This window comes from Leucoraja erinacea, chromosome 37 (assembly GCF_028641065.1).
Source record: "Leucoraja erinacea ecotype New England chromosome 37, Leri_hhj_1, whole genome shotgun sequence".
Classification (NCBI taxonomy): domain Eukaryota; kingdom Metazoa; phylum Chordata; class Chondrichthyes; order Rajiformes; family Rajidae; genus Leucoraja; species Leucoraja erinaceus.
Window position 1 is genome coordinate 11,043,140 of NC_073413.1, and position 21,811 is coordinate 11,064,950.

The 21,811-nt window shown below is 41.4% G+C and overlaps 1 protein-coding gene across 5 annotated transcripts in view; it reads right to left on the minus strand.

Moving 5' to 3' along the window:
• Positions 1 to 21,811, minus strand: part of LOC129713966 (carnitine O-palmitoyltransferase 1, liver isoform-like) — a 63,161-nt gene that overhangs the window by 10,273 nt on the left and 31,077 nt on the right. For 4 of the 5 annotated variants that reach the window (XM_055663395.1, XM_055663397.1, XM_055663398.1 and 1 more), the window contains exons 9-16: positions 20,867 to 20,954; positions 14,848 to 15,043; positions 13,248 to 13,436; positions 9,182 to 9,287; positions 4,964 to 5,080; positions 3,859 to 4,023; positions 1,760 to 1,894; positions 443 to 595 (exon numbers count right to left, since the gene is read on the minus strand). In XM_055663395.1, the coding sequence (XP_055519370.1) occupies positions 443 to 595; positions 1,760 to 1,894; positions 3,859 to 4,023; positions 4,964 to 5,080; positions 9,182 to 9,287; positions 13,248 to 13,436; positions 14,848 to 15,043; positions 20,867 to 20,954 (1,149 nt within the window). Of the gene's footprint in view, positions 1 to 442; positions 596 to 1,759; positions 1,895 to 3,858; positions 4,024 to 4,963; positions 5,081 to 9,181; positions 9,288 to 13,247; positions 13,437 to 14,847; positions 15,044 to 15,832; positions 15,918 to 20,866; positions 20,955 to 21,811 lie in introns of all 5 variants that reach the window. The other variant, XM_055663399.1, reaches the window with a different exon arrangement.

Sequence of the window (21,811 nt, forward strand, 5' to 3'; positions counted from 1 at the left end):
TGGTGAATCTCATAAATTCCCAGCCCAGACAGTTGTGGACGTCAACTCATTAGAAGTGCTGAAAGTGGAAGCGCATACATTTCCAAAAGATTGGGGATCTGGCACAGAAGGGGAATGGAGGTCAGTGTAGACCAGCCGTGGCCATGTTGAATGGGAAGCGGCCTTGAGGGGCCAGTTGGCCTACCTCTGCTCCCCTTGAACCAATGCTTTATGTTTCTCTCTGAACGTAAACTCTGTTGCCGCTAGGCCAGTTAAATGGCTGAGTGAAGTGTTCAAGGAGCTCAGGGAATCTCTCTCTTCCGATTAATGATTATCTGGGAGTTTGATAAGGGTTCGGATGACAACTTACCCCGATGGGAAGAAAATATATCATGCTCAATTTAACTGCTACCCCATTGTTACTTTTCTCAACCGGGTGACATTGTAGTTGACAATCCTTTACCTCTTGAAGGAATGGCGAGCTGACTCCTAGGTACTTTGACACCACGTAGAGGCAGAATAGATGCCGATCGATACCACATCCAGACATAGCAAGGCGGCTGATGTGTTGGTGATTCTTGGCTGCAATGCGGAATAGATTTAGGCACTCTTCGTTCTGTGGAACAAAAGAATATACTGAAACTGTATCAAGTATTTTAAAGGGACCAAAAAAACACGTTATCGTAATGTTACTCCAGAGGCAAAGAATTTCCTTGTCCCAATTTTCTGTATTCTGTGACTTCACTACAGTGAGGAAATCACTTTACCAAAGTGCTGGAGTAACCCTGTGGGTCAGGCAGCATCTGTGGAGAACGTGGATAGGTGATGTATTGGGTGAGAACCCTTCTTTAGACGAAGGATGGATCCGGCCCAAAGCTTCACCTATCCGTGTTCTTCAGAGATCCCGTCTGACCTGCTGAGTTACTTCAGCACTGTATCCTTTTGTGATAACAACCAGCATCTGCAGTTCTTTGTTTCTCCAAGTCACTTGACTGTGAATGAAGTGACAACTCACTTCTTCGCTACTGGCATTCTCAAATGTACATGAAATACATCATGAGATGTATATGAAATCTTTCGCCCCTCACCTTAAACCTATGTCGTCTGGTTCACGATTCCCCACTCTGGGCGAGAGACTCTGTGCATCTAATTGATCAATACCTTTCATGATTTTATACATGTAGTAAGTAATTCAAGTAATTATATTAAGTAATTAGACATTTTTCAAAATTCAAGTCAACCTTGCCAAACTAATTCAATTCTCCAACAAACTCCTGCACTTCTCACTTAAAGACAGATTGCAACTGGATGACCCCTCACCATGAGTCATAGAGTGATACAGCATGGAAACAGGCCCTTTGGCCCAATTTGTCCACACCAGCCAACATGCCCTAGCTACACTAGTCCCACATACCTGCATTTGGTCCATATCCCTCTAAACCTGCCCTATCCATGTACCTGTCTAACTGCTTCATAAATGTTGGGATAGTTCCTACCTCAACTACCTCCTCTGGCAACTTGTTCCATACCTTTCATGCACATCTTTCATTCATTGTTCTTTATCTCTCTACATCAGTCTATATCTCTCGTTTCCCTTTTCCCGAAGAAGGGTCTTGACCTGAAACGTCACCCATTCCTTCTCTCCAGAGATGCTGCCTGTCCCGCTGAGTTACTCCAGCTTTTTGTGTCTATCTAAAATTATGTCTTAATTTACAAGAGAAACCGTACTCTCTCTCTTGCCCATTCATATCCCCCAGAGTGTAGAGTGACCCCTCCTCACCGAATGCTTCTTGCCATCCAGTGCTGTCACAAAATTGCATGTCTCAACGGTGCACGAACGCACAGTCTCAGTCCTCCCTTCACGGAACAACCGAGTCATTGAAGATTCATAGGTTAGACAGAATGTACCTTTGTCCTGCAATCAAGGGTGCAAAAAATGTGTTACTACAGTATCCTCTCTCTTATGTAAACCAACTATTTCCAAGACATTGTGTCCATCTTACATTATTCAACATGGTAAAGAATCATTCTAGTGTAATTTTACATTTCTTAAAACACAGGAGTCTGCATTGACCTACGCAGGCTCCATGTTCAGTAATCATGTTATCCATTTGCAATGCTCCTGATTCTGGTGCATCACAGGCCATTCTAGACAAGTGAACTTAACCAAACACTACACAAAGATTTAACTCAATTACATTACAACTCACAAGATGACAGGAGTTAACTAACGTAGGTTTCACATGGAAGGCATAGATCAGAGCACAATGGGTTAAGCACCATATTACTCCATGTAGGGGAAAGATTGATTTGCTTTACATTCATATTAAAAAGGCTGTAATGTTAATAACAAAGCACAGAATTGAAAAGGAGATGAGAAACTTAAAGAATACACAGGAAAGGGCCCATCGGCCCACAATATTTGTGGCGAACATGATGCCAGGTTAGCCTGATCTCATCTGCCTGTACATGATCTCTGCACTTTCATGTGCCTATCCAAAAGCCTCTTAAACATCATTATCGTATCTGGAGTCTGAAGAAGGCTTCTGACCCGAAACATTGCCTTTTCTCCAGAGGTTCTTCCTTGACCCCAAGATATTCCAGCATTTTGTGCCCATCCACAGAATTGAAAAGGTAAAGAATGAGAAAGAGTGTACCATAGGAGACAAAATAGGTTTTCGAAGAGGGGTTCATTACAAATAAGTAACGGCACAAAGAGAGCAAGGCAAAGAAAGGGTATGAGAAAGAGATGGCCAAAAGTGGAGTAAAACAATTTAAAAAACGGGGAAATACAAGGAATACAAATAGATAGAGAACAGGCAGCTAGCTAGGAGAGGAAATATCAAGGTGCAGTTCAGAGAAATATTGGTTAGGGAGAAAAAAAATAAATTTTGAAACACGAAAAGAGGGGAAGGGGAAACTGAGCGAACAAAGAGAAATATTAGCGGATAACAGTAAAGTTATGCAGATCTGGGCCTCTTCACAAGTTTTTCTTTAACCACTGATTCCCAACAGAAAATCAAAGAGTGTGCTGCAGGCAAGAATCTAAGTGTGAGATTCCAATAGTTTCCACAGAGAATAATGGAAACTGGAGAGGCACTGAAAAGAGAAATTTGATACAACTTCAAAAATTACTGTTATGTTAAAATGCAACAATCACATAATATTGCTTAAGGTTGGGGTTTTTTTGGTTAAAAAGCAGTTTACATCCGGAATATTAACATCTAACAGCATGTTGGAACCATAAACAGAAGCAAATGGTTGATATATGATAAATGTCCTGCAGACCTTTGCAAACTCTGATCAGTTCTAAACAATATAATCGATTTTGTATATAGAACAAAAAGACACCTGGGAGTGGGCTTCTATTTGAAATTTAATCAAGGAGTGCAGATGGAAAACTGTTTCTTACTGACGTTTTGTGATAATTTGGCACTCTTGACAGCATTTAGTTTTTTTGGAGCGTTGCAGAGGGTAAAACAAAGTGTATACCAAAATGAAAAATTAACAGCAGGCAGTCAAAGGAATGGTTACAACGTAATTATTACAATTTCACAAATAAGATGCAGAACACATATATGTTGCTGTTCCGTTAGATCTCTGTAGCTGAAACACTGGTGACTGTGGGACTTGAGGAAGTAAATTACTCTCTAATGGATCACAGCCTCTGCTCATCGCTGGCCACATTGTTTACTCTGTATCGGACCGTTAGGGAAATAGAGGTAATCAGTGTATCTTTCTCAGCAACCTTGGATGTGGAAAGGACAGGTCGCTCATATCAGTCATTCAACATTTGTTCAATGCAACAGGATTGCTACATGAGCCGAATGGAAAACAAATATGGGTCGAATTGGCTTCACAAGTAGGGCCTTCTCTTACCCTGTAGTTGGCAAGTTGCAGAGCGATTTGGATGAAGGCATCTGGGCTGGTTCTGCATTTCTTAATGACACCCTTGCCAAACCGAGTGAATGGAAATGCGTAGAAATCAACGTCGTTAGCCAGCGTCTGTGCCACCTTCAGCGAACTCATGATTACTTCCTGACACTGAAATAGGGCGAGAAGGAGGTTGGGGTTACAAGAGGGGAGAGAAACAAAATCAGTTTCACTTAGAACAGCTAGGTTGTCACTGCATTCTAATCAATCAATAAGGGCTGCTCAACACCCGGCTTGAGAGATCCTTTGGTTTATGCTTCAATCGCAAAAAGAAGAATAAGGGCATATCATATTTGCAAAGTACGTGTGATATGACCATATATGGTACTTAATTTATCCACAAAATTAGCATTGAGTGATGTGCAGTCACTCTAAGCTAAGCTCATGGTAAATGGGGAAATTCTGAACAGCTCATATCTAAACCAGTTGTCCACTCAATAGCTTTGTCAGGAGATCCAATGAATGTTGTTGTTCAGCATCAGTTCTCATAGGAATGCAGGGCTGGGAAGAGAGATTCAGGATCTTGGAAATTAAATGGTGCAAAATGGGAAAAGTGAAGATCATGTTCATCACAGAAACCTTACTGTTATGGTGAGCTTGGAATGATTTAGTCTCCAGCAATCCCCTCGTGAGCATTTGGTGCCAGTGTTGATGCGCTCAGTTTTGCAGCCTAACTACAGACTTCCAACACTAATATCGGCCAAAGGACTTGGGCTAGTTCACTTGTTCCTCAAACGTTGTGAAAGCTAGCATTTAATACCAGGAATAGCTATCCTGAGGTAGGGAGGTAGGACACTTTCTCTTCAACTGCTGCAGTTCATGTAGTGAAGATGCCCCACACATGGGATATACCCAGAATTTGCATTAATGATGTGGTAGATGCCCAAATCCTCATGACCAGCGACTTGGAATATGAAGCTTGGGGTGGTGAAGGTTGTTACCCTAGTCTTACTGGGTGCTAAAGGTTTGGAAGGCATTTATTGAAGCAGCTTTGGAAAATTTTGGACAGAATTCTCTCTAGTGAGATAGCAGAAGCAGAAAAAGGCCTTACCTCTTTTGGGATGTCCCATTGCAATCTCTGTGGTAACGGAACATTGGGGGCTGGATCACCTTTACAGTTGCCATCTTCCTTGTACCCAAGTTGGAAGGTGTCTGTGGCCAAAGCATACTGTGGAACAACAAACATGCAGAAGAAGGGAGTTAAGAGTGGGAAAATAATTGAAAATAAAAACTAAAATAAAAACATTGCAGGATTCAGGACAGCATTAGTAAATCTAAATAATGACTTTTTTTAAATCAAATTCATCAAAATAAATTTAAAATATTTGATAAATCATCTGGTATCTGATAACCTTAATTCTCCTTGTGGATCCGAATCAAACATTTTCAAGACTATATATGATGACTGGATGAATCTTCAGTAAAATTTCCGCCACATTTAAAATTACACACTTTCTGATCCAACTAATGTGATCATCCACACTATTCAACAGACAAAATTAGATATCCACAGGTTTACTGAATAAATATAGACCTAATAAATTAGAACAGGTTGCCAGGTTGTTTCTGGTCTGTGAGGTTAGATGATTTAATAGGGACAGTAAAATGTTATAAATGAGCTTTGGCCACAGGGAGAGAAAAATCCCGAGTTCCCACCTAAGCCCGATCCCTAGACTCCTGCTGAGAAATGCTATTTAAGAACATAAGTGGATTTTTTAATTAAAAAGATTCATTGGGAAGAAAACCGGTGAGATTGCCAGCTTTCGGCTTTCATACTAATTTCATGCATGATTGTTGTAGGAAAGAACTGCAGATGCTGGTTTAAACCGAAGATAGACACAAAATGCTGGAGTAACTCAGCATCTCTGGAGAGAAGGAATGGGTGACGTTTTGGGTCGTGACCCTTCTTCAGACTTTGAGTCTGAAGAAGGGTCTCGACCCGAAACGTCACCCATTCCTATCCAGAGATGATGTCTGTCCCGCTGAGTTACTCCAGCATTTTGTGTTTATCTTAAGCACCATCATGAAGCAGTTCATCTGATCACCAACCATCATCTTGTCAGTGGATTCAACTCTAAAAGCGCCATCGAACCCCCTTACACACGGGTCAAGGAAAGAGCATTCAGGTCCTGTTTCCACCAATCTTTCCACCGCTATGCACAAGAGCGCAAGACACCATTGTATGCAGATGCCAAGAAGAGTGTTCAGCTCTGTCTGAACAGTTTCTAATCTTGTAATGTGGACTCGATAAGAAGACCCCTTACAAAAATTCAGACTTTCAGAGGGGAATTTAAGGCTATTGCACAATCATAGATTACCAAATCTATGGCACAGTAAATTTCCCCATCACCCAAACTGAAATTAGTCAGAAAAAGTACCAACGTTTATTGACTTGTATCAAATGAACAATATGCACAACATACCATGACTGGACAAAGAAAATTTAATGCCATTATTAGGAAACATGTATTTTTATTTATAACTCCAGTATATATAGCATGAACTTTAAAAGCCAGTGATTTATGTATGTTGTGCTACTATGAAGCAATTTGGAATATTTTCCTACTTTACAAACTTTATACATGTATGCTATTTTGACTTTTTCCTCACACAAATGCTCTCAACACATTGTCACTCCATAACAGCAAAAGCAAAAGTCCAGCTTTACTGAAGAGCCTCAGGCCATAACTTAAAAGAAAAAGTCAATTCAACTCCATTATTACTGAATTTCAGCTCAACTAATTGAGACAGAGTTAATTTACTCTGGCGAGACACAAAATGCTGGAGTAACTCAGAGGGGCAGCATCTCTGGAGAGCAGGAATGGGTGATGTTTCGGGTCAAGACCCTTCTTCAGTAAAGTCACATATTCCTTTTCTCCAGAGATGCCGCTCGTCTCGCTGGGTTACGTCAGCATTTTGAGTCCATCTTCAATTTAAACCAGCATCTGCAGTTCCTTCCTACTCATTTACTCTGTCTTATAGTTGCAAAATTCTATTCCATTTGGGTACAATTTAGATAGGGTTCAGTGATGATTATAGAAACATAGAAATTAGGTGCAGGAGTAGGCCATTCGGCCCTTCGAGCCTGCACCGCCATTCAATATGATCATGGCTGATCATCCAACTCAGTATCCCGTACCTGCCTTCTCTCCATATACCCCCTGATCCCCTTAGCCACAAGGGCCACATCTAACTCCCTCTTAAATATAGCCAATGAACTGGCCTCAACTACCCTCTGTGGCAGAGAGTTCCAGAGATTCACCACTCTCTGTGTGTGAAAAAAGTTATGACCAGAATGCAGGGTGAGAAACACAAAATGAAAAAATGTGTACACAATGAAAGGCATGTGGTACAGATATATCAAAACACAAAACTGTCAAAAGCTAACACCACAAAATATTAATGCAATATGAATATAATGAATGAAAGACGACACAGAAAAGTGATTAATATAAAGCTTTATTCAACAACTACAAAGAAAGTAAAACAAAAGTATGTTTGTTACACTGCATGGACTGTTCTGTAGGTCCAGACCAACACCTTCGCATGCCAACATTCTTTGAAACCACAATACCGTGCAGACATTAAGGTGTGGAAGACACATCTGTGGAGAGAGGAAAATGATTGTCTCATTCGGTCAACTACCAGTAAAATGTCAGAAATGTTGAATACTACTGACATAAAATTCATTTTATAGCTATCTACTCACAAGTCCATGGCATTAGCAGGGAGGATTAACTACAGGTATTTTTCTCATCTGTGGGATGTGATAGTTATTAGCAAGGTACCCATTCTTTCCCCAAAGATAGACACAAAAAGGTGAAGTAACTCTGGGTAAGGCAGCATCTCTGGAGAAAAGGAATACGTGACGTTTCGTGTCGAGACCCTTCTTCAGACCGAGTCAGACTGAGACTCAGTCTAAAGGTGGGTCTCGACCTGAAACGTCACCTATTCCTTTTCTCCACAGGTGCTGCCTGACCCGCTGAGTTACTCCAGCATTTTGTGTCTATCTTCTGTGTAAACCAGCATCTGCAGCTCCTTCCTACACATTCCTTCCCCATATCTATTTGCCCTTGAGAAGGCAGTGGTGAGGTGTGAGTAATGCGCTATGGTCTTCTAGCCAAACTAAAACAAACCTATTGGCTCATGTGAGATTTAAACAATCTCTGGATAGCAAAGGTGAATTAAGTTACTTGAATGTCAGGAGTGGTTTACTGTTGAATAATTAACCAGATCTTACTGAGACAAATGCTTTAAATCAGAGGCTCAAATGTTTATTCACCACAGTGAAAGAATTTTATGCCAAGTACAGAAAAAATCATTTCCATCTTTGGTACAGCAGAGTTTTTTTCCCCTTTCTTTCTATTTCTCCCAATATTCTTTATGAACCATACTTTGCTATAACCTACTTATTTTTTACCCTACTGTTCTAGTTCTCTCCACAAGTATAAATAGCATCCACATAGATTTTTTCGTGGTAGGATCCAATTAGAAATATTAACCTCGATGCATTCAAAGCTCTTCCAAAAAATTACCTCACAAATGGATTTACAGCAGCCCCTGACATTAATTCTGCATGTGAAGTACATGAATTACTAATGAACACTATAGTTGCAAGGGCAAAAAGATAACTGCAGCCAGGATAAATCGTTCAATAAATATAACATTGATTATTTAGCAAAGGGTAATATCAAAAATAAAGGATTTAGAAAGTAAAAAAACTTACCAGGAAAATTCACTGTGGATGAATGAAGAGGTGGTAACTTCGTGCTCAGGGCAGAATACTTTATCCATTCTTAGCCTTTTGATTTTCCATCTTAAGCACACACTTTTGCTATTGAATGTAGTTATTTAAGGCAAGTCATTAGGTCACATCCTGTAATTTTGGACCAATTTTGCGTAATTTTAGAAAGGCTGCTGGAGTTTCTTTGGTTCCTGGATATGAATCAGTGCAATTTAAAAAAACATTTACTCTTGAGAGCTACAGACATGAACCACTTCACTCCGTTGAATGTCTGTACTTGATACCATTTTAGCATCTGTGCAGTGTGAGGAAAATAGGTCACCTGCAATAGGTCAAGAGTTTTCTCGCTGGCTTGAGTAATTATTTACAAATATAATTGGATTATGATAGATTCATTTTCCATAAGAGAGGAAATGACTGGTGGAATTGTTTTACATCGTGTAGTCATATAATAAATAGGATATTGTTGAAAGCTGGAATACCCACACCAGGTTTAACCAATGTATGAAGAAATAGACTGTTTACCTCCCACAGGTGTCCTATGATTGGCGCATCAGCCCAGGAATGTTCTGCATTCAATCCCACTTTGCCATTTGCAAACACGATGAATGTGAATGACTTATCAAACCACCTGAAGAATCAAATAAGAGGAATGATTTAAATTTGTAGAAGTTGTGCATCACGAGTGCACTCACACTCTATTAGTTCCTTTCTTGTTTTACATAGTGCCATTTCTTAACTCAGGATAAATCCATACAACCTTGTGCTAAACCTCTGACAATTATTTTCCATGACAACTGGCAATTTGCCCGAGAGACAGTGGTAAATCTGCTTTCAATTATTTTCATACTTCCCCGCAAGCTTTTGCCAAGAACATACTAATCCTTACTGACCAGACAAATAAATGTGGTCTGTACTGGAGCTGATCTCAAAATCAAATGATCACAAAATCACAGAAACTTTCAGAATGAAAAGAAACCATTTAGCCAGTTGTCACAACGCTGTCCAAAAAAAAGCTACTCAATCCAATTTCTAACTCTTGATTAATAGCCTTAAGGAACAAGTCTGGGAAGAACTTCTTAATTCTGCTGCCTTTCGAGCAGGAATTTCCAAACCAGGACTAAATCCTGAACGAATGTGTGATCTTATGGAAATGTTCAAGATGGTGAGGGGTTTGTCAGGATGAAATCTGTTTCCCCTTGTAGAAAAATACAGACTAGGGGGCATAATTTCAGAATAATAGAGCATTTATTCACTGCAGAGATTAAATGGAATTTCTGGGGATTACGAACCTTAAGAAAATGTCCACCCAACCTGTGCTGGCTAAGTCATGAATGTATTTAAGGGGGAGAAAGTCACATTTTTTTTAGAGTGGAGAGCACTATAGAAAATAGACATGTATACAGGTCAGCTAACCGAGAATGATCTTCATGAAGGGTCAGCTATGATCTTCATGAAGGGCAGAGCAAACTTGAGAAGCTGTATTGCCGTTCTTCTCATATTTCTGATGTTCTCAGAAGAAAAACTCTTCCCTCGCCTATTCAAACAATCAATTACTTTAAATCAAAGTATGTGGGTCAGTAAAATGTCTGTTGGGTGAAGGAAACAGTTTTATCTAGGGCCCTCTTAATTTTTTCAACCACAATTAAATCCTTACATTGTGCCATAGAAAATCACCCAAAACTAGATAGTCCCTTTATAAAGCTAAAGCGTTCCGGTTTTGACACCCTCTGTTTAGCTCTCTCTGTACTCTCTTAAATGCTATTGAATTCTTTCATTGTCGCAGAGTGAGCATTTAAAAGAAATAAAATATAGTTTAATATGTCTGCTCTTAGACGTTGAATAGTAAAGTAAAATATCCCATATATCTTCATAACCATCCTATCTATTTTTTTAGTTTAGTTTAGATACAGCATGGAAACAGGCCCTTCGGCCAACTGGGTCCGCGTCAACCAGCGATCCCCGCACATTAAGTATCCTACACCCACTAGGGACAATTTTTACATTTACCAAGCCAGTTAACCTACAAACCTGTACGTCTCTGGAGTGTGGGAGGATACCGAAGATCTCGGCGAAAACCCACGCAGGTCATGGGGAGAACGTACAAACTCCGTACAGATTGCACCCGTAGTCGGGATCAAACCCAGGTCTCCGGGGCTGCATTCACTGTAAAGTATGTACCTCTGGTGTCTATAGAATGGCACAGAAAATCCTTCTGTTCCTTCACTTCCCAATACTCTACCATTCGTTGTACATTTCTTTGTTTTGTTTGTTCTTCCCACATGCATTCATTCACACTGTTTCCACACAAATTCCATTTGCCAATTTTCTGCCCACTGGTCACTCCATAACTTACTGCCACAGTCAATTGCAAACTCAAATGCTGTGAGCATGCTAATACTTAAATGGGGTGGGAGATTGCAACCTTCACGTGGTCCGCCCTGTTTCGACGAATGCAATCAACCCGGCGTGCACAATCAAATAAGATCAAATAGAACAAGTTGGCCTACAACTTTAGGCTATGCACGCCATACACAAGAAGAAGAAGAAGAATACTTGAATCATGAATAAATACCGGAAAAAAAATGGGGGCATGAAGCAGTGTCTAGAGGAACCCAACTGGAAGCAGCTCTCCACTCACATGAATATCCATTGATTTTTTTACCATGCGCTTCCTGCCACTTTTGGTCGAACTGACACTTTACCCAGATTATATGGTATATAGGACCTCAAAAACACTGCGTTAAAATCCATGTAAATCATATCAATCTATTTTCAACCCCACTGCATTGTTCCTTCCTCGTCAAAGGTCAACAAGTTGGTCAGATATGGCCTTCATCTAACCTCTCTTCTCAGGCAGTTCTTTGGGCACCAGGATGACTTGCTTTCACTGTGAATTGACAGGTGGCTGTGAATTCATTATTTTAATATAAGGTGACCATTGTGTACTTGCAACTAAACTGCCTTCACAATGCAAATGCTCAATCCACTTGTTCCCAGCACCAAATGTGCTTACACGCACACACAGATCAGCAGATACAATCTTGACTATATTCTTATAATTGCAACTCTCACCACTGCCCTGATCCCCTCTCCTTCAAATCCCCCTCTTCCATTCTCCCTACTATGTGACCCTACCCCTAATAGGATTTGCGTATCCATGTTACCCTCCTTCTCAACTCAGATAGAGTCAGTGATGCAGCGTGGAAACAGGCCCTTCGGCCCAACTTGCCATCAGCGGCCAATATGTCCAAACTACACTAGTCCCACCAGTCTGCATTGGCCCATATCCCTCAAAACCTGTTCTATCCATGTACCTGTCTAAATGTTTCTTAAAAGTTGCAATAGTCCCAGCCTCAACTACCTCCTCTGGCAGCTCTTTTCAAACACCTACCACCCATTGCATGAAAAGGTTACCCCTCAGGTTTCTATTAAATCTTTCCCCCCTCACCTTAAACCTATGTCCTCTAATTCTCGATTCCCCTACTCTGGGTAGGAGACTTTGCAAAATTGTAATTGTAAAAATTGTAAAATTATAAAAATGCTAAAATTGTAATTAGGCTTGGGAGAGATGTGAGACCTGGGTTTATGAAGATCACTGACTGATCCATTGCATCAACAATGATAGCATCAATATTGCTTAGGTTATATGTGCTTTGGATGCACACCAAGGAATCTGAAAGCTGCAGGTGGAAATATATATATTTAAAGCAAGGTAGGTGGATAAGCCTGAGTAATGAATGAAAATAACAATAGCTTTCAGCATTAGCCCAAACAGAGGGCAACAAGTGTAGCGGGGGTATCTTGGTTAGCTTGGGAAAGTTGGCCAAAGGGCCTGTTTCCATGCTGGATGACTTTACAACAAAGAACTACAGTATCAATAATAAAACATTATGGTGTAATTACATGTGCCATCCGTTTATCTGATTGAGTTAGTTGTTAGATAGACAAAGTGCTGGAGTAACTCAGCAGTACAGGCAGCATCTATACTGAGTTGGATGATCAGCCATGATCATATTGAATGGCGGTGCAGGCTCGAAGGGCCGAATGGCCTACTCCTGCACCTAATTTCTATGTTTCTATGTTTCTATCTCGAGAGAAAGAATGGGTGATGTTTCGGGTCGAGATCCTTCTTCAAACTGATCCGTCTGAAGAAGGGTCTCGACATGAAACATCACCCATTCCTTCTATCCAGAGATGCTGCCTGTCCCGTTGAGTTACTCCAGCACTATCCTCGATTTAAACCAGCACCCGCAGTTCTTTCCGACACACCGAGTTAGTTGTTATTTAGCATAGAATATAGTGCAAAAGCAAGAGCGGAACTCGCTATCAAAACATGGAGGGGACGGACGGGGGACACAATATTTTGGTGGCCACGTGCGCATGTGCACACTCACACACACACACAGGCTTCGGAGGCTCAATCCAGCGCTAAAAGCGGAGATTTTAAAATCGGGATTACAAAAACTTGGGGGGGATGTCCCCCACCTCTCAAAACATGGGGGGGACGTGTCCCCTCTGGCCCCTCTGGATTTTCCGCCCCTGTGCAAAAGCCTTACATTCTGCAACAAAGGAGAAAAAAAATACTTGCCTGTCATAACATTTGCCGTGTAGCAGTGACTTGGCATATTGATCCAGCGACTTCACCTGGTTGTCCACAAACAGCTCAGGTGTATCTTCATCCAAAGTGACAAAGAATGCTGCTTTTTCCACGCTGTCCATAGCAGTCTTGTTCTTTCCAGAGCTGAAGTATGATTTCCGTACCTTGGCCCAAGGTATTCTGCTCAGCCACAGAACATAAAACAAGTAATGTCAACAGCTTTCTAACTGTCCTCCCCGCTTCCCAAAGATCTTCAATGGATGCCAAGTCCGGCATAAAGGTGCGGGCAAGGTTGCTCGAATGGTCTTACTTCAACTTGAATGAGGCACAACAAAGATGTTGCTAGGCGTATTTTACAGTGGGGTGCAGGATTGCAATCTTCAGCTCTATTCGCCCCCCCCCCCCCCCCCACACACACCATCAGAACTTGGAACCTTGGCAACTCTGCCACCATACCAAGCAACATCCAACATTATTATAATACAAAAATTAAAAACTAGCGTACAATCCAAAGACTTTCAGATCAATGGATCTCCTCTGTTCGTTTTCAGCTGAGCCACCGTCACATTGTGGCCGAAGACAAAGTGTAAAATGAGAGGGTATAACATTCAGAACAGACAAATTAATTTATCATTACTGGGCAGTAGTTTAGTTTATTTGAGAGATGCAGTATGGAAATCATCCATATGGCCCACAGAGTCCGCACCGACCCATACACTATTTCTATCCTACACACACCAGGGACAATTTTACGGAAGCCAATTAACCTACAAACCTGCACGTCTTTGGAATTTGGGAAGCACCTGGAGAAAGCACACGTGGTCACAGGGAGAACGTGCAAACTCTATACAGGCAGCACCCTTATGCCCCTGTCCCACTTGGGAAATCTGAACGGAAACCTCTGGAGACTTTGCGCCCCACCCAAGATTTCCGTGCGGTTCCCGGAGGTTTTTGTCAGTCGCCCTACCTGCAACATCCGGCAACCACCTGCAACCTCCAGGAACCTCACGCAAAGTCTCCAGAGGTTTCTGTTCAGGTTTCCTAAGTGGGACAGCACCCTAACGCAGGTCTCTGGTGCTGTAAGGCAGCAACTCTACCGCTGCACCACTTTGCCGCCCAGGTGGAAAATGTAGACCAAGTTACAAGCTTCTCGTTAATTAAAAAGATTATTGACATGCCGTCTATTATGCGAACCTGGAGATACGCTGACTGTACGCTGACACATGCGGAACTTGAACAGAGCTGAAGATTGCCGTCAGCAGTGTTACAACCCTTGGTAAAATACTTCCTGCAACATCTTTGTCATTCCTTTTTCAATGTTAGATTTGCGCCATGCCCAGCTATGGGAGTATCTGCAGCTGTCCGGGAAGCTAACTCAATCTCTTGGGCAATAAAAGCAAGCCTTGCCAGTGATGTTCCTATCCCCAACCAATGAACTTATTTTATTTTATTTTTTTTAAAGCTCACTTTTTAGTTGAATTATAAGCTTACTATATAGTTATAATAGTTCACTCAGCACGCATGGAACCAGAGTCAAAGTCTTAGGGAGGGAAAAGAATCACAAGCAAAAGCTTAGAGACAAAGCACTAACCTCTTTCCTGCAGTAAGGGCGGCCAGGTACTTCTCACCTGGTTGAGGTATAGAAGCGTCATCCAAGATGTATTGAAATTGTTTCTGTAGCTCACTGGGACTCTGAAGGCGCCCACCTTGGTATAACCACACCTTAAAATAACGGCCCTTGTGATAGACCATGACGTGCTTGCTATCCGCCTGGTGTTGCAAACGGTCTGCAAATTCAACATGGCTGGTGAATAACGGCAGCACGCGGCATTTTTAAATGATATGATGAGCTGGCATAGGAAGAAAGCCGAGGCAGTGTGTACAACTTTCTGAACAAAATACTTCCCAAAAACTGAATATCTTCAGATTAAAATATTGGTTTATTACAAATTAATGAGGCAGTTCAGAGGACCTTTGTGGGCCACCAAACTAGCAACTGGCATTGTTGGGAGTTGCTTGGAATGAGAAGAGAACCAAACATGCATCTTTGCACATGCCCACAAATACACAGAAGGCAGAGGCACCTTTTCCTTAAGAATTGGAGTACTTTGTTCAGCAAATACACAGCCAGACTTCCTTCAGCCGAAAGGTTTGCATGCAACATACCTTGTAGCAGAGGAAATGTAGAATAGCATCAGCAGAGCTAAGAGACCCCACCCAGTGAGATCTTTAGCTTTCTGTAATGAATAATTATCAACTGTAGTGAGATAATTCAAGGCCAATGCCGTCACCAGTAACAGCGAGAAGCTCCTGGATCTGGACACTTTTGAGCAGGGATGAAAGGACTGTGCCTCTAAACATGCTTAGCAGGCTGAAACACTGATCTTTATCAATATAAGTCATTCTCGTGGCTCCCAAAGCAGTCCACTGGTGCTTGACTGTAAACAGCTAAATTGAGAGGCTCTCCAGTCCAGCCACTTTCAGCAGCCCACTTGCTTTGAGAGCTCAGTGTAGTAACCTTAGCGTAAAGCTTAGCAGCTAAAATGTTCAGCTCCAGTAAAGAATTAACATCATACCTGATGCTACACCTGGGATGCGGGATGTATTGAATATATTCTCATATTGATTAGAACACATGGGGACAACACCTCGAATCAATAGCTGAAGAGAGGCAGAAAAATAGGAAAGAATAACACTTGGACATGCAACAGAAACTACAAGCAACACACCTATAATACAGCAGAGAAAGAAGGCAGCAAAAACAAACAGTCATTCAGATTCTTCCACCTGCAGAAGCATAGAGATATTGAAAATAATCACAACTCTTAGTTAATTGGGGTAATGTCGCATGAGTTCAGGAGGCAGACCTGCCAAGAACTCATCAATTTGGAGGAACAAAAATCAAAAATAGAAAATGAGGAGTGTAAAAGCAGAGAAGGAACATCCTTTCTGTAAACTTTTTGTGGACTGTGTGTTGAATGCACGGAACAAATTCATTATTTTGTTGCATGTAAAGAACAAAGGAAACCTTACCCAAAAGTAGATTATAAAATGGGTGCTCTAGATGAAATGGGGATAATTCAGAATCAGGCTGCCAGGGGCACAGCACAGAATCACTTCTGTAAATTATTCATCCTTAACCTCACTCACGATCTATAGAATTCTTGGTTCAAAATGACCTTCTAAAAAAAAACTAATACAAACGTTAAAAATCTTTCCTGGTGAATTTTAAGCATTTCAGTTGGTTCTGGATCTTACGGCATGTTTTAATTCACAGAATCCAGTGAGTGAAGGTTAAATGAAGCTTAAAATCTCCCTAATGAATCATAAAATAAGTAGATTAGAAGTGAACTTGCACCTTCTCTCAGAGAGCCATCAATCCCTGTGGCTTCCCTGCATTATGCGGTCAATTTCCATGCTGAATGAAGGGGTTATTTTTACTTATGCTTGGTAGGACAGAACTAAACTTCCCCCAAAAGAGGTTATCGCCAATAAGACAACCCCAGCAACATCCAGTTGTGCTCTAACTCAAATTATCTGTGGGAGTATTCAACCTTCAAGAAAACACTGATGGAAGGGAAAAAATTAAAGTGGAAATAATTTTCAAAGGTAGGTCATTCCAGTCAGCATTATTGCGTCAGTAGCTAAATTAAATGAGCAATTAATGTTATTTTTCCATTCACTAGATTTGTTCATATTGTCAGCATTTGGTGCACATCCCTGATTAGTCATGAATTGAGGAGGCAGCTAATCCTCGACCATGTTTGTCTGGAGACGCACACCAGGACAGCAGACTTTTCTCTCTCTAAGACGTTAACGGGCGTTTGCAACTGTTCTATCCTTACCTTTCTTGATACTACAAAAATGTTTTTGAATTTAACACTTGAACTTAAATTTCCAGCTGCCATGGTGGGATTCAAACTTGTACCTCTGGATCAACTCCTTGGCTGTGGTCACTCAACTCTAAGCGTGCACACACACATACACACAGAATCTCAGAAATTATTCCAATCAGTCAACTTAAATAACAGATTGAAAAGGGCTTTTTATCATTCTTTGTCACCGTCTCTAATGATAATTGAAATGTGAACATCCCAATCGATGCAAATTTGACCATTAAGTTGAGAGATTAATTCACCATGTAAAACAGCTTGATTGTTTTCCCATGGCACCTACAATATGCAAATCTTGGATTTAAATATTTTAGTTTTTCCACGTCTGATCTGGCACAGATTTAGATAACTTCTGAAGGTCTATCGCTCTGACGGAAAAAATTATTATTTTAGTGGATAGGGAGGAAAGAGAAACAGATAATTTTACATACAAAGCATTTCAAAGAAACATGTAACAAACTTCAATTAACAAAAGTTAATGTACAAAAAATAAAAACTGACGGAGAGAATTTGAGGGGACAGATTCCACCAAGACAAATAGGGCCTCTAGAGTCATTGGAAATGCTGCTGTGAGAAGCAAGAAGAGAGAGCATTAACCACCCAGGCATGGCCCACAATGTAGGTGTTTAACAGCGACTGCATAACACTGACATCAATCTTAGCAATTTATCAAAAATGCATTTTACTGATTGGCAGTGCTTGGTCTTTCCATCTTGTTATTTTTAGCAATCCGTTTTAATTCCATGACGGCTTACCCTACTTTAGTTGTGGGTTTTGAGAGCAACCAACAAAAACACTACTAGTCTGATTATTTATCTTATCTGTAGCCGACACGGAACACATCTATCATTTAAGAATCGTCACAAATTCCAACAATTTTCTGTTTGCCTAACATGTGATGGGAACACTACATTTATTCAATCCACTGATTGCTGCACGTTGTATTAAATGGTGTGGCAGTAAATGACCAAAGATGGCTGCAAATGTAAGTAAGCAAATAAACTTAAACTAACAAGACTGATCTTTGTTCTACCCCCTCTCCTGACATCAGTCTCGAAGAAGGGTCTCGACTGGAAATGTCACCCATTCTTTCTCTCCAGAGGTGCTGCCTGACCCACTGAGTTACTCCAGCATTTTGTGTCTACCAGACCGATTGAATATCCTGTTTATCCCACTAGGAGCACAACACTCCATATGAAGTGTTGGTTTGCAAGGCTAGCAGGAGCTAACTAGAAAGCTTGAACCATCTGCAACACATCCACCTCGGCTTGTGTGTTTGGAACAGAAACGTTGACGTTGCTAACATAGCTTCCTTAATATGTACTTTTCATGTTTAACGTTTCTTCTACAAACAGACAGATGTATAACTAATCACCCATAAAGCTACACAAAATGTGTTAGAAGGAACTGCAGATGCTGGTTTAAACCAAGGATAGACACAAAAAGCTGGAGTAACTCAGCGGGACCAGCAGCATCTCTGGAGAGAAGGAATGGGTGACGTTTCGGGTCGAGACCCTTCTTCAGACTGAAGAAGGGTCTCGACCCAAAACGTCACAAATTCCTTCTCCAGAATGTTGCCTTAAAAAGTACTTGGATGGGCACACATTGTCACCTCACAGATTGGGAGACAGAAAGCAGGATCACTCCAATCAACCAGTCCATTTAAGGGCTTAGCGGTATAGTTGCTGCCTTAGAGCTAGAGACCCGAGTTGCATCCTGACTATTTCTCCCCGTGAACACTCGATTTTCTCCCAAACTCCAAAGGCGTATAGGTTCGTAGATTAATTAGCTTTGGCAACGATCGTTAATTGTTCTTCGTGTCCGAGTAGACTAGTGTTAGTGTACGGGGATCGCTGGTGGTGTACACACGGTGGGCGAAGGGCTTGTTTTTGCACGGTATCTCTAAACTAAACCAAACTCTTTTGGTCAGCTAACAATAGCCCCCCCCCCCCAACATGCTGACAGGAAAAGCGGTGGCCAGGCTATTTGTACACACTATCTTGCAGAAAGCTGATTGTTAAGTGGTGGTCTGGAAAACCTACCTCTCCTATGCAGTGGCTGCCGAACAAACTGACAAGAACAATGCAAGAGTCACAGAGCATGGAAATAGCCTTGTCGGCCATGTCTTTATACAAACCACATTTCCAGCACATAGCTGTAGCCTTTTCTGCTGTTGCATTTGAAGTGCTCAATAATTATATTTGAAGTGTTGTGAGAGTACTTGCCCTCCATCGTTCCCTCAGGCAGCACATTCCAGATTCCAACCATTCCCTGGGTGAAAACATTATTCTCCATATCACCTCTAAAGTTGTTACCTCTGACCATAAACCTATATCAAACACAAGGTGTTGGAGTATAGTGTGGGACAAGCAGCATCACTGGAGGACATGATAAGCGATGTTTCAGGTAGGGACATTTCTTCCCGAAACATTGCCTATCCATATCCTCCAGAGAAGCTGCCTGATCTGCTGAGTTACTCCAGCACTGTGCTTTGCTCAGGATTCCAGCATCTGTAGTTCTTTGTTTCTCTTTAAACCGTTGCCTTCTGGTTCCAATGAACCCTGCTAAGGGGGGATGGTTTTTCACTAACTAGCCTATCTACATCCCTCAGAATTCTGAATAGCTCAATCAGGCCTCCTTTCAGTCTTTTCCGATCTGAAGAAGACAAACCCTGCCTCTCTCTTCACGGCTGAAATGCTGCAGTCCAGGCATCATCCTGGTGCAGCTCCTCTGCATCCTCTCGAGGTATAACCAAAACTGTATGTGGTACCTCAGCTGTGACCTGCTTAACAATCTATACGGCTGTACAATAACTTCCTCGTTCTTGTAACCCATGCCTCAGCTAAAAAAGGAAAGTATCCAATATGTCTTCCAAACCATCTTATCTTCCTGGGCTGCCGCCAGAGATTCTTAGACATGTCCACAAAGGACTCCGTGTTCCCCAATGTGTATATTCTAAGCCTTCCCACCATCCTAATATGTATCCTCTCACATTTTCTAGGATTAAATTCCATCTTCCATTGTTGCATCCATTGTATCAATTTATCAATCTGTAACTACTCTTACTATGAACAAAACCATGTCTTCATTTAATCTACAAACTCATTAGTCATACCTGCCACGTTTACTTTGAGATGATAAAATAATTGTCAGCATGGCTACAATTGTGGACGCAAACCTCTTCCTAATGTAATTCAAGTCAAGTCAAGTTTATTCGTCACATACACATACGAGATGTTCAGTGAAATGAAAAGTGGCAATGCTCGCGGACTTTTGTGCAAAAAGACAAACAAACAAACAACCAAACAAACTATAAACACAATCACATATTCTTTTACATTTTAAATATTGTGGGCGGAAGGAAAAACGTTCAGTAAAGTTAGTCCCTTGCATTGACAATCAACTGTGCAAGGAGAAGACCCAGGAAGGTGATGTGGGAGAGATTTTGGAGTAATGTTGGCCAATGTTCAGTGAGTGTGCAACCAATAATTCCTAACATAGGGCCTCAACTGCCGCTCACTAGCACAGTAATACAGATGCCTAATGAATTTTAACACTGTGCTCTCCCTAGATTTTCCATTCGGACTCAATTTGCTAACCACCAATTCACTAGTCAGTGTTATTAAGCCAGCTGTCAAAGTCCAGAATCGTGAGACATGTGGGCAGTATTCCCCTACGGTTACAAGCAGCCCTGAATCCACAGCCTTTCAATCTTACCTGTCTCCTCGCCTGGCAGTCGAGTCGAGTTGAACATTCTTTCCCACTGTGCTGAACACAGAGGTATTGGGAACCCTGGCAGAGTACTCTGCGCCCAGAGTGTGTGGGCAGGGGCAGGGGCAGGGGGGACATGCAAGACCAATGGAGTTAGGGTCAGATGTTAGGTGGAAAAAGTCATTGCACGTTGCCATAATAGGGCAGAGATTGGAGGGGGGAAAAATGTAAAAAAAAATTACAAATTAGTTTATTCTCTATATTGCAACATTATTTTTTTAAAAGGACCAAAAAAAGCAAGACAGTATTTTTTTATAAATAAAAAAGCTATAACATGCCTAAATTGTAGTTTGAAATAAGTGAAAAAAAAGGTTAACAGATCGTCATATTTATTGAAAGACGTGGGACTTGAGTTTGAACTTGAAATCGCTAGCTTGATGCTCAATTGGCCAGACACTGTGGAAGAAAATGGCCTGTCCCACTTACGCAATTTTTTCAGCGACTGCCGGCACCTGTCATAGTCGCAGCAGGTCGGTGACCAGAAAAAGGTACAACTCTTTGGGCAACTACTCACGACCAAACAAGCATCACCCCGTGACAATTCGTTGGGTGACGCCTGTATGGTCGTGAGTAGTCACCCAAAGAGTCGTACCTTTTTCTGGTCGCCGCTGGATTTTCAACATGTTGAACATTTTCGACATCCTGCTGCGACTAAGACGGGTGCCGGCAAGTCGCTGAAAAAACCGCGTAAGTGGGACAGGCCCTTTATGACCTACCTGTAAATTTAGGGCACTAAACTGTTGTGTCCTTGAGCAAGACTGCTACCTGCTCTCTTAAATTTATGAGCACTTGGCTTTGGGCCAATATTTACATAACATAAACATCTAATCTCAGAGACGTCATCAGGCAGAGGTGGCAAACCAGAGCACATTTCCTGTTTGCCCATCGTAC